Here is a 14,433-nt window from a genome sequence, read left to right as displayed (position 1 = left end):
TGTTAAAAGGGAATCAACATTAATTTGAATGACATTTCTATTCATACCAAACTGAACTATGTTGACATTTGATTTGTGAAAAGTTAACGCTACAGCCTTGTGGCTTTGCTATTCCCATTTCCAAGGACAGGTTGAAATAGAAAGAAGAAATGAGATATGCACAGTTAGTTCTCTAATCCCAGATTTCACGCATACACAGTAAAATGCTGTGCATTAATTTAACTCTGATAATTGACTCTCAAGATTGTGTGTAGAGCTCCTAAGAACAGCCACCTCTGTGGTAGTACTGTATATCCAGCATGGTTTCCTTTGGCATGGAACTGGAACTCAAGTTTAATATAAACCTAAAAAGTCAATTTAACGGTTCATAAGGTCAATCTCCCTCTACTGTCCAGAAAGTACCAGCAGCTGTACACGCACACTGCAAAATCCTCTGTGTTAATGTGTCCATTTTGTGTACAATTGTACACTCTCAGAGTTAAATTAAGGTAGGGTACCGGTAAGTGATATTTTTTTGTTAAAACAAAAAGTTTTTTGTTAAAAGGTTAAAGCACTTTATTCTGATAGTACTCATTGCTATAGAGTGTTTGTTCAGTAACAGGGGTCTCCCAGTCTTTCCAGCTCTTTAATAAACAGAAAATACATTTCAGGTAGGTGACAAAATCTCAGCCAATATGGAGAGAATACCCATTTATCAGCTTCATTAAATGGCAAATGGTGCATTTATAGAGCTCTTTTATCCAAAGCGCTTTACATAGATTGAGCATTACATTCATTACATTTCATTCAGAAACCATACAAGGCACCAACCTGCTCATCGGGAGCAGTTCAGCGTCTTGCTCAAGGACACTTCCACACTACCTCTGGGGGAGCCCGGGATCGAACTGGAAACCTCACGGCTTCCACCCGGCCGCTCTACCGGCCACTCTGAGCCACTGCCGCCCCCATTTTCATAGTGTTCCAGTTCCATTTTGTCTGCTAATTTCTTTGTGTAACCACTTCCAATTTCACTTGTTTAATCTGCATCCTGACTGAGTTCTCTATCCTGATTGGATACCTGAAAATGCATTTTCTGTTTGATAAAGAGCTGGAGAGACATGGAGACTCCTGTTGCTGAACAAAAACTCTATAGCAATGAGTACTATCAGAATATAGAGCTATTTAACACTTATTTTAACCAAAGAAAATCACTTACCCTACCTTTAACACTGAGGATTTTACTGTGTAGTGTCAGAGATTCTATAGTTTCAGGTGGAGTTCTCTGTATCAAGTTGACCGGAAAGGTTACATTGTAACCCAGGTTTGAGAGAGATATAGTCTTGACAGGATAGAGTCAAGAGTTGTCTACTATGCAGCGCACAGAAAGCCTGCACAAACCACTATAAAAGACAGTATTATCGCACTGCTTCTACTCACCAAAGGAAGCAACTGACAATAAGAGGCCAAACACAAAAGGGTGTTTTCAAATCTCTCAATCTCTGAGTAAGCCTCTGTATCTCTCTTACCTGATCCCACTTCTCCACCATAGCTCTGTTCCCTTTTTATACATTCTATTCCCATAATTGTGTTGTGCAGGGTGGATGCCAACGCATCTGTGTCACCTTAGATTTCTTAGGCTATTGAAAAATAGCAGATCTACAAGCTCATAGCGTGCGCTATGAGCTTGTATATCTGCTATTTTAGAAAATAAATTAACATTTGTGCAAATCTTTGAATATATATTATACAAATGTCTTGTAACAGTTTTTTGAAAAAACTTATGTTGCTATATATCAGTGGTGCTCCAACTTTTCCAGGTCAAGGACCCCCAATATTATATGTATTTGGCCGCGGACCCCCATCTCACAATATGTTGTTCCAGGGACCCCCCAGAAGCACAGAACAAAGTTACAAATGTTCGCTTTAAAACATATATTCAAAGATCTGCACCATTTTTTTTTTCTTTTCAAATAAATCTGAAAATTGCACAGATGCGTTCCCGGTCTTAATGGGTTAATCTGCTACTGAGAACCCATGTGTCCTTGCTGCATCCATCCAGGCCAAATATATTACAACACCTGCTCATTACAGAGCAGTCACAATCTGTCTGCTTCAGCTGATAAAACTATTCGCAGTTCACAAACACTTACTTGGTAACTTGCCTGTAGGTCATAAGAATTTGTTAGTACATCTCTAACCCGGAGGCTAACACCTGCTCTAATTTTATTTTGGCTCTTATCGGGCTCTTACAAACTTGGTATGTCCACAAAATTTGTTTCCCCAAATTGTTATGGAATATAATATCTAACTTTAATATTGTGATGGAAGTTAGTGGGTCTCTGGTCGGGGCTGAAACTCTGCCCAAATTTGGAGTCGTACGTCATCGGAGTCATGCCATTCCCAAGTGGAGTTCTTTAATCTAACAATATTACTTGCCGCCTAGACTATTGTAACGCCCTATATTCCACTCTCAGTAAAGGTTCCATACACCGCCTACAGTTGGTACAGAATGCCGCCGCCGAAGAATTACTGGGACTAGGAGATCAGAGCACATAACCCCGGTACTGGCGGCACTGCACTGGCTGCCAGTAACTCTTAGAATAGATTTTTTAAGATTTTATTGTTAACGTTTAAAGCTCTTAATGGCCTGGCACCACAATATCTAGCTGACCTGCTTGATCCCCATGTGCCTGTCCGCCGCCTAAGGTCCTCTGACGCGGCCCTACTAGATGTCCCTACGTCTAGGCTGGTGACCAAGGGTGATCGGGCCTTTGCCGTCAGGGCCCCTAGACTCTGGAACAGCCTCCCATTGGACCTCAGGGTTGCTAATTCCATTCCCATTTTTAAATCTAAATTAAAGACCCATTTTTATAGAAAGGCCTTTTTAACCTCCTAAAAGCAGAATTTCGGTGCATCTCCTATTCTCCTTTATACTCACTGATACTGTTGTGTGTTGTTCTTATTGCTGTAATTGTTATATTGTTCACTGTTTGATTTTAAGTTGTTAAGCACTTTGTAACATTGTTTAAAAAGGTGCTATATAAATAAAGTGTATTATTACTTTATGCGTAAAAGCTGGTGTAATTATTTAGCAGTAATGAATGAGTCAATGTTAGTACCTGAATGTCCAGTTGTAATCATCAGACACCCTCTCCATCAGATCGAACACAGGTCCTGGGAGGCTGCATACGGGCCGGTTCCAGTTGTCTCGTACCCTCATGTACAGGTTGCGTGTGTAAAAGTTCTCAAAGTCTTGATAAAGTGGCACAAAGTCCTGCGAACCAAAAGGAAAGATATTCATCAAGACCAATTAGCAAGGGACATGCAGTATAGTGTATTTGGTCAAGTGTGGAGCATTTTAATGTATGGTACTATAGAGCGACGAAGTCTGACGTAATTTACGCATCCTATCTCGGTCGTGTTTTTTTTAATTCCCATAGACATGTTTAATATCGCATCAAATAAGAACTGTGTTCCAAAAATAAACAAATGATCCCGGCGGTTTGACTGACGGTGAGAAAACGCTAATGTTACTTCCGCCAAATTAGTTACATTTTTGCCAGAAACAGACTGTATCAAATATGAGAGTGATTGACCATCATAAAGAAATACAAAGCCACCTCCCTGACAATAATCGCCGAGACAGTTTGTTTATTTTTGGACCACAATTCTTATATGAGACGATTCTAAGATGATCCAATGTTATTCTCCATAGAGAAATTACTTCTACGACCCAGGTGATGTCAGGACTTCGGTACTCTATAGTTACGTAACCACATTAACCCTGGTATCCCTTATTCTGGGCAGATTTTCAAAACATTTCTTTCCAAAGCAAAAAATTGCCAATCTACAAACATCACGATGCATTGTAGATGCGGCTATTTTCGCCATTTATTGTACGGCGAAGTATACAGGGCTTAAGTGGTTAAAGGTCTTTAGTATAAACTAGAAAAACTCTCAGAGATGCTACATGCATGCCACATGCTACACACACATTTTAACCCATTAAGACCCGGAAAAGCATCTGTGCTCATTTTTAGATTCGAGCTAAAAAAGTATTATTTTACACTTTGGCTGTTCAAAAATAGCGCTAGGAGCTTGTAGATCTGCTATTTTTGAAAATTTGAGAAAATGTGTGCAAATCTTTGAATATACATTTTTAAAGTGAACATTTGTAACTCAGATCTTTGCTTCTGGGGGTCCCTGGAACAACATATTTTGAGATGGCGGTCCGTGTCCAAATACATATCATTTTGGTGGTCCTTGACATGAAAAAGTTTGAAAACCACTGACAACGTTTTTCAGAAAACCATTAGGATTTAGAAGACATTTTGCAGAATCGGAAAACCTCAGGCCTTAATGGGTTTACGCATTTAGCAGACCCTCTTATCCAGAGAGACTTTCAAAGTGCAAAATCAGAGTAAATGGCATGAACAAACGACAGTGTAAATGGTCAGTTAAATAGAGTGCAAAGCAAATAATTAAGTGCTACAAAGTATCTACTGTAGGATACCAGGTAACCATCAAACATGGCTAAATAACATTCTTGGCATTTGTGGTCAAGCAAACGGTATGTCTATCTAAATAACAACATATGTAAACAAGTAACCAACATATATCTGCATTATACCAGTATAACTAGCATCTATCAGAAATAGGCCACAGGAAGTAATACAAGAGGTCTGTCTCAATCCAGGGGTTGCGCCCTGCAAAGTGCGGATTTCAAGGGCGATGACGTCACAGCGGCGCGCCAAGTGCTGTCCCATTTCACAGGCAGAGTGTATGCCCTATGCGCCCTCCAGGGGGTAGTGCCCTACCCACCCTACCTAGGGTGTGCACTTTGAAGGCTGCAACCCCTGGATTGAGACAGACCTAATGAATGAGGAGTGCTAGGGGTGAAGTGGAGTTTAACTCTTTAAGACCGGGAACGCATCTGTTATTTTAGATTTTAACCACTTTTATCGTGAAAATTTGTGCAAAACATTGAATGTATATATATATATTTTTTTTAAGCGAACATTTTTAACTCAAATCTTTGCTTCTCGGTGGTCCCTGGAACAAAATATTTTGAGATGGGGCTCCGCGACCATATAATTTTGGGGGTCCTTGACATGAAAGAAGTTGACTGATAATAGAAACATCATTTTTTTTTAAACGGTTAGGATTTAGAGGACATTTGTTAAATCCCCCAGAAGCAAAGATGAGTTACACATGTTCGCTTTAAAAAAGATATAAATTCAAAGATTTGCAAAAATGTTCATGATCTTTCAAAAAATAGCAGATCTACAAGCTCATAGCGCGGCACAGGGTGCCGCGCTATGAGCTTGTAGATCTGCTATTTTTGAATGGCCAAAGCAATCTAAAAATGACACAGATGCGTTCCCGGACTCAATGGTTTAATGCAAGCTTTCGCTCAGAGACCTTCTGCAAGACGGGACTTGAAAGTCTCCGAGCGTTTACATTAAATGACTTCAAAAGGTTCAACTTTAATGCCACATCACAAGTTTATACTAAAAGAGTGAAATTATTTTGTGGAAGTTTCCTATGACTGTGGTTACAATGTTAAAGCTGCACTATACGTAACTTTTCTCTTCTACCCCGGATTTGAACCTGGTCTCCTATGCAACGCAAGTGCTGAAATGTTTACCATTGACCTAACAGAGCCTGCCAGCTTGCTCATAAATAAATTGAATCTTCTTGACCATCAGGTCAAAATTCATGTCAGATCCTGTGTCTAGGTCAGGTGACCTTTGACACACGAGTGAGTGACACGATCTACATGTGTCAATAGAAGAGCAGGGACACAACACACAACCACCCCAACTGTATAAGTTACATTGTATTAACATACTCTAACTCTACCATACAGATTGGACACAATTACATTGTATTCATTAAAAGAAAGTAACATAACGCTGCTTTAAATAATAAATATGCAGAAATGTATAAGGAGATCTCAGCTAATCCTCAAACTGTGTGTTTTTTTTTGTTAAATAACACAAACTGACATCAGAAAAGCACAGGTTCAAGTTATCTTGGTAAAAGGTCTGGATTTCTATAGCCCCTTTATCCAAAGCACTTTACAAAATGTACTGCATTCACCTATCAGTGGTTATGCAAGGTTAGAGGTTCAGTGTTTTGAGGACACTTTAACACAAAGCCATGAAGACTCACAGATCAAACTGGAAACCTACTGCTTCCCGAATGGCCACTCTAACCTCCAAAGCCTCCAGTCGCTCTTTGCTACTTTTATTGGATTGGATTGGATTGAACTGTCCAAGCTGTCGCTGTGACAGACAAATGATACAATACACACAAATGGGTGTAAAAAGAGAGAGTAGAACATGGTCTTATGGATCGTGAACGCCAGGTCCCTGACAACAGTGTTCAAACCTTCCAAGAATTGCAACACAGCAAACCAACGAGGCCAATTAGAGGTTTGAGTCCCTGCCCGACCTGAGACAGGCCCGACCAGTGGGTCAGGGTCAGGGTCGAGGCAGGGGCCGGCCGGAATTTCTCTCCATTTCCGAGTTTTTATATAATTGGGTGGATAGTAAGCCATTTGACGTGATTATCAGTCTATATAGTTAAAATGTTATAATACATTGAATATGTGTGCAAATAACTATAGTTAAATATAAATTATAAACATATATTACACCCAAAATAATCAATCAGACTTTAAAATGTTTCAGACAGCATGTGCACAGGCTCGGGTAGGGTCAGGCTCGTTTTCTTGGGTCCGATCTAAGCTCTACTTTGGCTGGTGTCAAGAAAAATATTCAATGGCTTTTAACACAAATATCCAAGAGAGAAGGCATCATACACCAAAAGCATCTAATTCTGTGAGTTCTGGATTTAAGGAGTAAAATCTCCAATAATCCCTATCCCGACGACGTTTGCTGCGTGTCACTCCCCGTCTCTCTCTCCCTCCATTTCCTGTCAGTCTACTGCATACTATCAATAAAAAAGGCAGAAAAGGCAAAAAAAAGAAAATCTTTAAAAAGTACCCCTCCTATTTCCAGTAACACTACACTCCTCCGCCTGTACTAAAACACCACTCAGACCTCATCAAGGATCCCAAAGCAGAGCAGCATAGAAATAACTTGAATCCACAGGGAATTAATTAGCTCTCTTCCAACAGCTATCCTCCATGGTACCCTGTCTGAGCCATGGCAACACAGAAAGTGAAGACATAAGACAGGGGGAAGGGTAAAAACTTACAGCAATTATAGGAAGAAAACAAAAGGCACACATGCACATAGTGGGGGCACTGGCAGGTGTGTGGGTGTGTGGTACACAACAACAACAACAACAAAACCTTATGGGTAATTTTTTACACTCTGTGATTAAAAAACGTAAACACCATTTACTTCACTAACCGGGGCCAATGTATTTAGCCCACTTCTTTTCCCCTCCACACAAAATCTCCTTGCTGAAAATGGCCCATCTACTGTACAAGATCATACAAGCTTGTAGATCGGCTATAGAGCACCGAAGTCTGACGTAGTTTACGCATCCTACCTGGGTCTCGTTTTTTTCCCCTTTCTGAATTCCCATAGACGTGTTTAATATCGCGTCAAATAAGTACTGTGTTCCAAAAATAAACACATGATCCCGGCGGTTTGACTCTTATGGATATGGAGCATCAACTGACGGTGAGAAAAATGCTAATATTACTTCCACCGAATTAGTAATTTTTTTGCCAGAAACAGACAGTATCAAATATGAGTGACTGACTATCATAAACGATACAGAGCCTCCTCCCTGACAATATCGCCGAGACAGTTTGTTTATTTTTGAACCACAATTCTAATATGAGACGATTCTAAGATGACTCAATGTTATTCTCCATAGAGAAATGACTTCCGCGACCCAGGGGATGAACGAGTGACGTCAGGACTTCTGTACTCTATTTTCGGCAAATGTTCACCTATTATGACATGCCCAGAATAGGGACGCTAGGGTTCATATGGTTAAATTGACACGCAGACCTTTGCAGTCATATGTGTGTGTGTGTTGTACAGTACTGTATGCATATTATTCTTACCTTCTGCTCCTCTCTCTCCTGGGCAAGGTGGCACTTTTCTAGGCCCACGGCTCTGAGGAAGTCTCTGAAGTAACCAAACAGGGTGCAAATGCCAAAGCCCAGGTATGTCATGACAGCCACATACATGGGCGCCTGTTCAAACTTCTCGTACCTCGGCTGCTTGGAGGCAACCCCGTTCTCTTTTCCATTTTTCTGAAAGAACACGAGAGGTACATGTGTTATCTCACACAGCTGTAGGACAAATTATTTTGGTTTCAAACTTACATTCAAATGTTACTGTAATAATGCCTTTATATTATTTATTTATTGTAAAATAATTGGGTGAATGTAAAAAGAAAGTATGAAAAAGTACCCTTACAGGTAGGCATGGGATAATATGGAAATTTCACGTCACGATTATCCTGGCCAAAATAATTCTGATTCATGAGATTCTTTGTCCTTCTGACCATACATTGTAAAAAAATGTTTGTGAACATCGTTTTAGTGGAAAAACTCTTGTCAACACCCAGCAGAAACAAATCCATTAATAAAAATTAAAAACCTGATATCCAAGCATTCCACATCACGGTTCATTTAGTTAAGTGTTGTAAATGCATAGTAAATGAATAACTTAATTTGTTTTCAGATCACAAAGACAGAGGTACAGCAAGGACAGCAGAATGACAAACTACATATCTACAATATGGTAATCCCATCAGATTCAATTATTTGTTGTACAAGCTCCCAACGTTTGCAGTTTCAAAGAAATAGAAAAGGAAAGAAAAAAGGAAAACAAATGTCCTATATTCCTAGTAATGATAAGAGCAATGTCATTATACATGAGGTGTATGGTCAAATAGCAATAACACGAGACAGAAATGCTTCTAGTGAAGCACTGAGATGTGTAAAACCTTGGTCCTTTTCAAGACAGATAGAAGTGCAAAAAATGTCAGTATATTACATTTTTCAGGCTTCTGAGCACTTTAGCCAAAAATAGCAGATCTACAAGCACAACGCCTCGTACGGCGAGGCGTTGTGAGCTTGTAGATCGGCTATTTTTGGCAAAGAGGTATAGGTGCAGAGGGGGAAAAAAGGCAGACCAAGTAAAAAAAAAAAAGTTGAATCTGCAACACAATTTTATACAATATAGAGGGGGTCCCTGCTTCATCTCTCAGCTAGGGGGTCCTTGGCCTGAAAACGTTGAAGACCCCTGTGTTAGACTGTTAGACTTCACAAGTGAAGATATTCACACTCGTGAGGATATTCAAAATTATCCTGATAATGAAAATTCACCACAATAAAATGAAATTGAGTGTTTTTATCATGATAAAATATTAAATCTGATATCCGAATTAGCTGTGGGCTAGAACGTAACTTAAAACCTTTGAACCTTTAAAAGCATACATCAGTACATTTATTTGAAACAGTATCTGAGTGGAAATAACCTTGCAGAATAAAAGGTCTGACTCTGAACAGAATTACTCAGTGGAATGTGTTTGTTATATAACATGACATGACATTGACATCATCCTTGAAGATATATCGAATTCCAGAGGAATTAAACTTTACAAGTATGAGAACAAAATGAAAGAGTGCAAAACAGGGCTGTGCACCATTACTGTTAAAACTAAAACGAGTTTAGCAGTATAACAGCCTATCAGATTGGGTTTTGCAAGGCATTTACTATGATGTAAAAGGGCGGTTGCTAGTAGGGCGTTGATAGGGTAAAACAGGTGGTTGCTATGGTGTAATCAGGTGGTTGCTAGGGCGACATCGGTATGGGGCCAGGACTCCATCCATATCGAGTCCAATGATGTCATATACACAGGTCTGTAAGATAAGTGGTTCAAAATGTATGAACTACCAACTTGTACCAAGCACTAACCAATCAGGAAAGGGGGTTACACCCATGACGAAGAGTCAGTCAAGTCCAATGTGGTGAACTACATGTCTGTAAGACGAGCAATAGGTCACAAATACGGTCACAAATGTGCGAATGCAGGCAAATGACCATCGCCTGCCGAAGGTGGAATTCAGATCTCGTCATGCTGAATGTGGACACTGGGCAGTGCCGAAGGTGACACACACGGAAAGCAATTTGCTGCTTTGTAGTCTGTTTTAATGGTTGTGGTTGTTGGTCACACAGTGTGGGCTTGATATTTGTCTCCCAAATCACAGCTGCCAGCCAGGCAGCACCTCTCTTAAGGGGCAATTTGTAGTTTAGATGGGCATTGGGCAATATCCTACAATGCTGGCTGGTTAGACACAGTAACAATCAAAGCCTCCATCTGGACTCTGAGAATACTACAGCCAGTAACAGCCAAGTGGGGATCGACCACACACCCTTCTATGCTATTGGTAGAGGCCCGACCGAGAAGCGATGACCCATGGCTGAGGCCTTGGTACAAGGAATGTTCAGCCGCTTAGGAAGTAGGAAGGAACACCCTCAAAGCACCACTCCAAGACCAAGGGCGGAACTGAAGACATCCTGAAGACAAGGACCACCCCGCTTCATCCGCAAAGTGACAGACTGGTGGAACGGCCCCAGCTGGGACCTGTGCAGATATCCCTCTTTCTCATGGCATGCTGCAGTGCAACGCAGCCCAAGAAACCACCATGCTGTACTCTTGCATTTGTTGATCTTGGGCGGGAAAACTGAGAAGGCAAGCCAGAGGCTGAAGTACGGACGACCACCCAACGCACCAGACACCATGGCTAGGGCCGGAATATGCTAGAGAGTTGCAGGACCGACTCGAAATGGCCGTCAGCTTCACCAGGCACCGGACAGAACAGGTTGTTCTGCCAGGGATCGTCAAAGGCTAGGCCATACATGGGCCACATGCGGCCCCCACCTTCACTTATTGCGGCCCACAGGTTAATATTGGAATACTGATATATTATTGATTTCAGCTGTTACAATTCCAAACATGCAAACATGACCCGCTTTAATTACTTCAGTCTATATTAGTAGTTAAATGACTACTATTAAAATGATATTGTCTGTTTTTTACGTCCAATGTATTTGTGTTTAAGTTCATTAAGGTAACGCATAACTAAATGCATTTGAAATTAAATAAAAATGTTACTTCTAGGATTCCAATTCAAAAATAGCAAAAACTAATTCAAGATTCCAATTCAAAAGAGATTTCAACACAAAAAGCAGATCTACAAGCTCAAAACCGTCGCCATGCGACGCGTTTTGAGCTTGTAGATCTGCTATTTTTGCTACATTTGTGTGACACACTAGAATGACTAATTATCGGGCATTAATTTACGAAAAAAGGTGAAAATATGGTTCTCCTCTTTTCTCCTTCTCCTCTTTCTCCTCTTTTCTGAGGAGAACTTAAAACGCCTCGCGCTGCGAGGTGTTGTGAGCTTGTAGATCTGCTATTTTTGGCAAAGAGGTTTGGTGTAGAGGGAAAAAAGAGCAGACCAAGTAAAAAATAAAAACAAGTGTAATCTGCAACACAATATTATACAATATGTCGAGGGGGTCCCTGCTTCATCTCTCTCTCAGCTAGGGGGTCCTGAAAAACATTGAAGACCCCTGGTCTAGTGTTTGAGGGTAAAAGGCGGTGGGTTGAGAAAAAAATAAGCCCCAAGGAGAGACACCCTACACCCAGTTATTTGCTGCTAGCTAGTTTAGGCTGTCAGGCCTTTTGTTTGGCACCCTCCCATTCCCATCCCATTTACTAGCCTGTATTTTGAGGGTAATAAAACCTTGTCATCTGGTTAAACTTCAACCACTGTGTCCTCTTTCATTCAGCCGTGAATGCTGTATATACAGTATGAAAGACTAGTTAGGAGCAACACAGTTTCCAGACCCCACTGATTACATATATTTTAAAAACATGAATAAATACATACATACGTACAGATACATACATTTAAAAGTATAATATATTTCACAAAGTTGAATACATCTGCCGTAGGGCATTAAAAAACTGAATATTTTAATGATTGAACAGAGTTTCCAGCTCAAAGTATGTGGAAGTAGAAGTGGGCAGCCGGCAGAATAAATAAAGACAAAATGAAGATAATATGAGTGGGAGCCCACTAACTAATACAGTAGGTGGCCAGTGACTTTGAACAGTTTCACTATCAAAACCTTTGCATCATGCATGTCACACAAACAGAATGTGATGCATTTTGTTGATAAAACAACAAAATAATAAATAATATTTGAGCTGCTATATAACCTCAAAGCAGACTGTCTACTCTTCAAACAGGTGGACTGCTGCAGTAGATTTATTGTTGTGCAATCACACAAAATAGGCTATGATAAAGAAATGTTGTAAAAAAACAACACACAAATAAAATCTAACTTAAAGCACATCTGTGCTTTAGGGTGACCACATGTGTTCATACTATAGTGTCATTTAGAAGTTAGACCTTAAAGTGAAACTAGTACCAACAATGTTATCCCCACCATTACGTAACTTTAGTCATTTTGCTCAGGTCAGGTGCATCTTTTCTCTATTTTGACAGCTACCCTGAAGTCAGTGGTGTAAAGTAAGTAACTAAGTACAAGTACTGTACTTAAGTACAATGTTTAGGTATTTTTACTGGAGTACAATTTTCAATACTTTTACTTCTACTCCACTACATCTCAGAACCAATAGGCCTATTGTACTTTTACTCCACTACAATTATATGAAAGCTTTAGTTACTGGTTACTTTGCAGATGTTGATTATTATTTTTTCTTCTTTTTATTTAATTTCATGGGAGGGAAAGACAGGCACGCACAAAGAAAAATAAAACATTGATTGATATTCGAAATCAATGCAAATGTAACCTGTTAGCTGCCACTGGCTAAGGCACAAAAAGGCAAAAAGAAAAGTTACAAATAATAAATTATAATAATGAATCCCTTTCAACCCACCCACTCATAGTCCTAAAAGAAATATCATAATGATCAACAAAGACAGATGTTGATTATTCTTACTTACAAAACATACATTAATCACTTCTTCAACACTTTATATACTTTGGCCATTTGAAAATAGCAGATCTACAAGCTCACTAACACATCACATTGTGAGCTTAGATCTGCTATTTTCCAAATATTTTAAAAACAAATTAAATGGGATATTCTGCCTTAACGAGTACTTTTACTTTTAGTACTTTAAGTATATTTTGATGCCAATACTTTTGGTACTTTTACTCAAGTACACTTTGAATTAAATACTTTCACTTGTAACTGAGTTGCAGAATTTGATACTTCTACTCAAGTAAAAAAAATAAGAAAAAAATAGTACTTTTTACACCACTCACTGCCATTACGTAACTTTAGTGCATTTTAGCTCAGGTCAGGTGTTTCCTGTATTTTGACAGCTATTACCTGGAGGTCTACTCTACGAGTCTACGGTAGCAATCTAAGGTATGCGGATAATAACCATGATAACCCTTTAGTCTGGCCACAGAACCTTCACCTGGTGGCGTCATGGACCCTGGATAAAGGTGAAGTCAGGTAAAGGAGGATTCCCCCCATTCACTCTGACAACTTCATTCACTTTAACGTTACGCAATAATGTGCGATTTCCGTGTTTACAGATCAATATTATGATCCGTATAAACACACGGAAACCGCCAAGATCCGCGTCTCCGTGCACATAATCACAACTTTACACAGACAGTGGTGGGCCTACTACAACAACAAATCATACATTATGTGTCTAACGCACAGAACCTGAGGTTTAACTGGACAACAACAACGTTAGATAAGTTTAAATAATAGCTTCTAGGAGCAGACAGTAGGGCTGTCTGTCTGTCTGCACCTCTCTCTCTGTGTGTGTGTGTGTGTGTGTGTGTGTGTGTGTGTGTCTCTCTCTCTCTCTCACCTTGTGATAGCCGTTTCTCTTTGCATTGTCGTGTTTAATATGACGTCCCGTCTGGTCCAGGTATGACTTCAGATCGCCGTTGGGCACAATTGGGGCGATTGCTGTTCTTATCGCAGTTCTTGCCATTCTTTACTTTTACCCACACGACCCGCGTCTACTCCCTGGGTGTGTGGCTGTGGGGCTGTGTATGTGTGTGTGTGTGGCTGGGTGCTGGTCTTGTGTCAGGTATGAAACCGGTTTGGATCATTACAAAGGTGACTTCCTCCTTGTGTCCTGTAGGCTACGCGTCGCTGAGGGAGCTGCGGGCAGGGCTCTGCCTCTTATCCACTGTCTGTCTGTCAGAGAAGGATCTGCAGTTTAACATGGTGGCATCATCCCCAGATCATGTTCCTTCAATAAATGATGATTAAGACCTGAAGCCATTTCTACAAGTGTCTTCTAAATCCTAAATGTTTCTATATCAGTGGTGCTCAAACTTTTTCATTTTAAGGACCCCCAAAACGTTCCAGGGACCCCCCCCCCCCCCCAGAAGCAAAGATTTTAGTTAAAAATGTTCACTTTAAAATAATATATATATTCAAAGA

At 40.1% G+C, this 14,433-nt stretch overlaps 1 protein-coding gene across 1 annotated transcript in view; it reads right to left on the bottom strand.

The window, feature by feature from the left end:
- sptlc3 (serine palmitoyltransferase, long chain base subunit 3) overlaps nt 1–14,106 on the bottom strand; it is a 56,268-nt gene extending 42,162 nt beyond the window's left edge. Inside the window, exons 1-3 of the mRNA XM_084075311.1 lie at nt 13,850–14,106; nt 8,030–8,221; nt 3,099–3,253 (exon numbers count right to left, since the gene is read on the bottom strand). Coding sequence (XP_083931437.1) covers nt 3,099–3,253; nt 8,030–8,221; nt 13,850–13,975 — 473 coding nt within the window. The 5' untranslated portion in view covers nt 13,976–14,106. The remainder of the gene's footprint in view (nt 1–3,098; nt 3,254–8,029; nt 8,222–13,849) is intronic.
- Nucleotides 14,107–14,433: the final 327 nt, after the last annotated feature.

Source organism: Gymnoscopelus microlampas (genome assembly GCF_963454915.1).
Source record: "Gymnoscopelus microlampas genome assembly, chromosome: 13".
Classification (NCBI taxonomy): Eukaryota; Metazoa; Chordata; class Actinopteri; order Myctophiformes; family Myctophidae; genus Gymnoscopelus; species Gymnoscopelus microlampas.
Note: the sequence above shows the minus strand (reverse complement) of the source record. Positions and strands in the feature narration are given on the sequence as shown.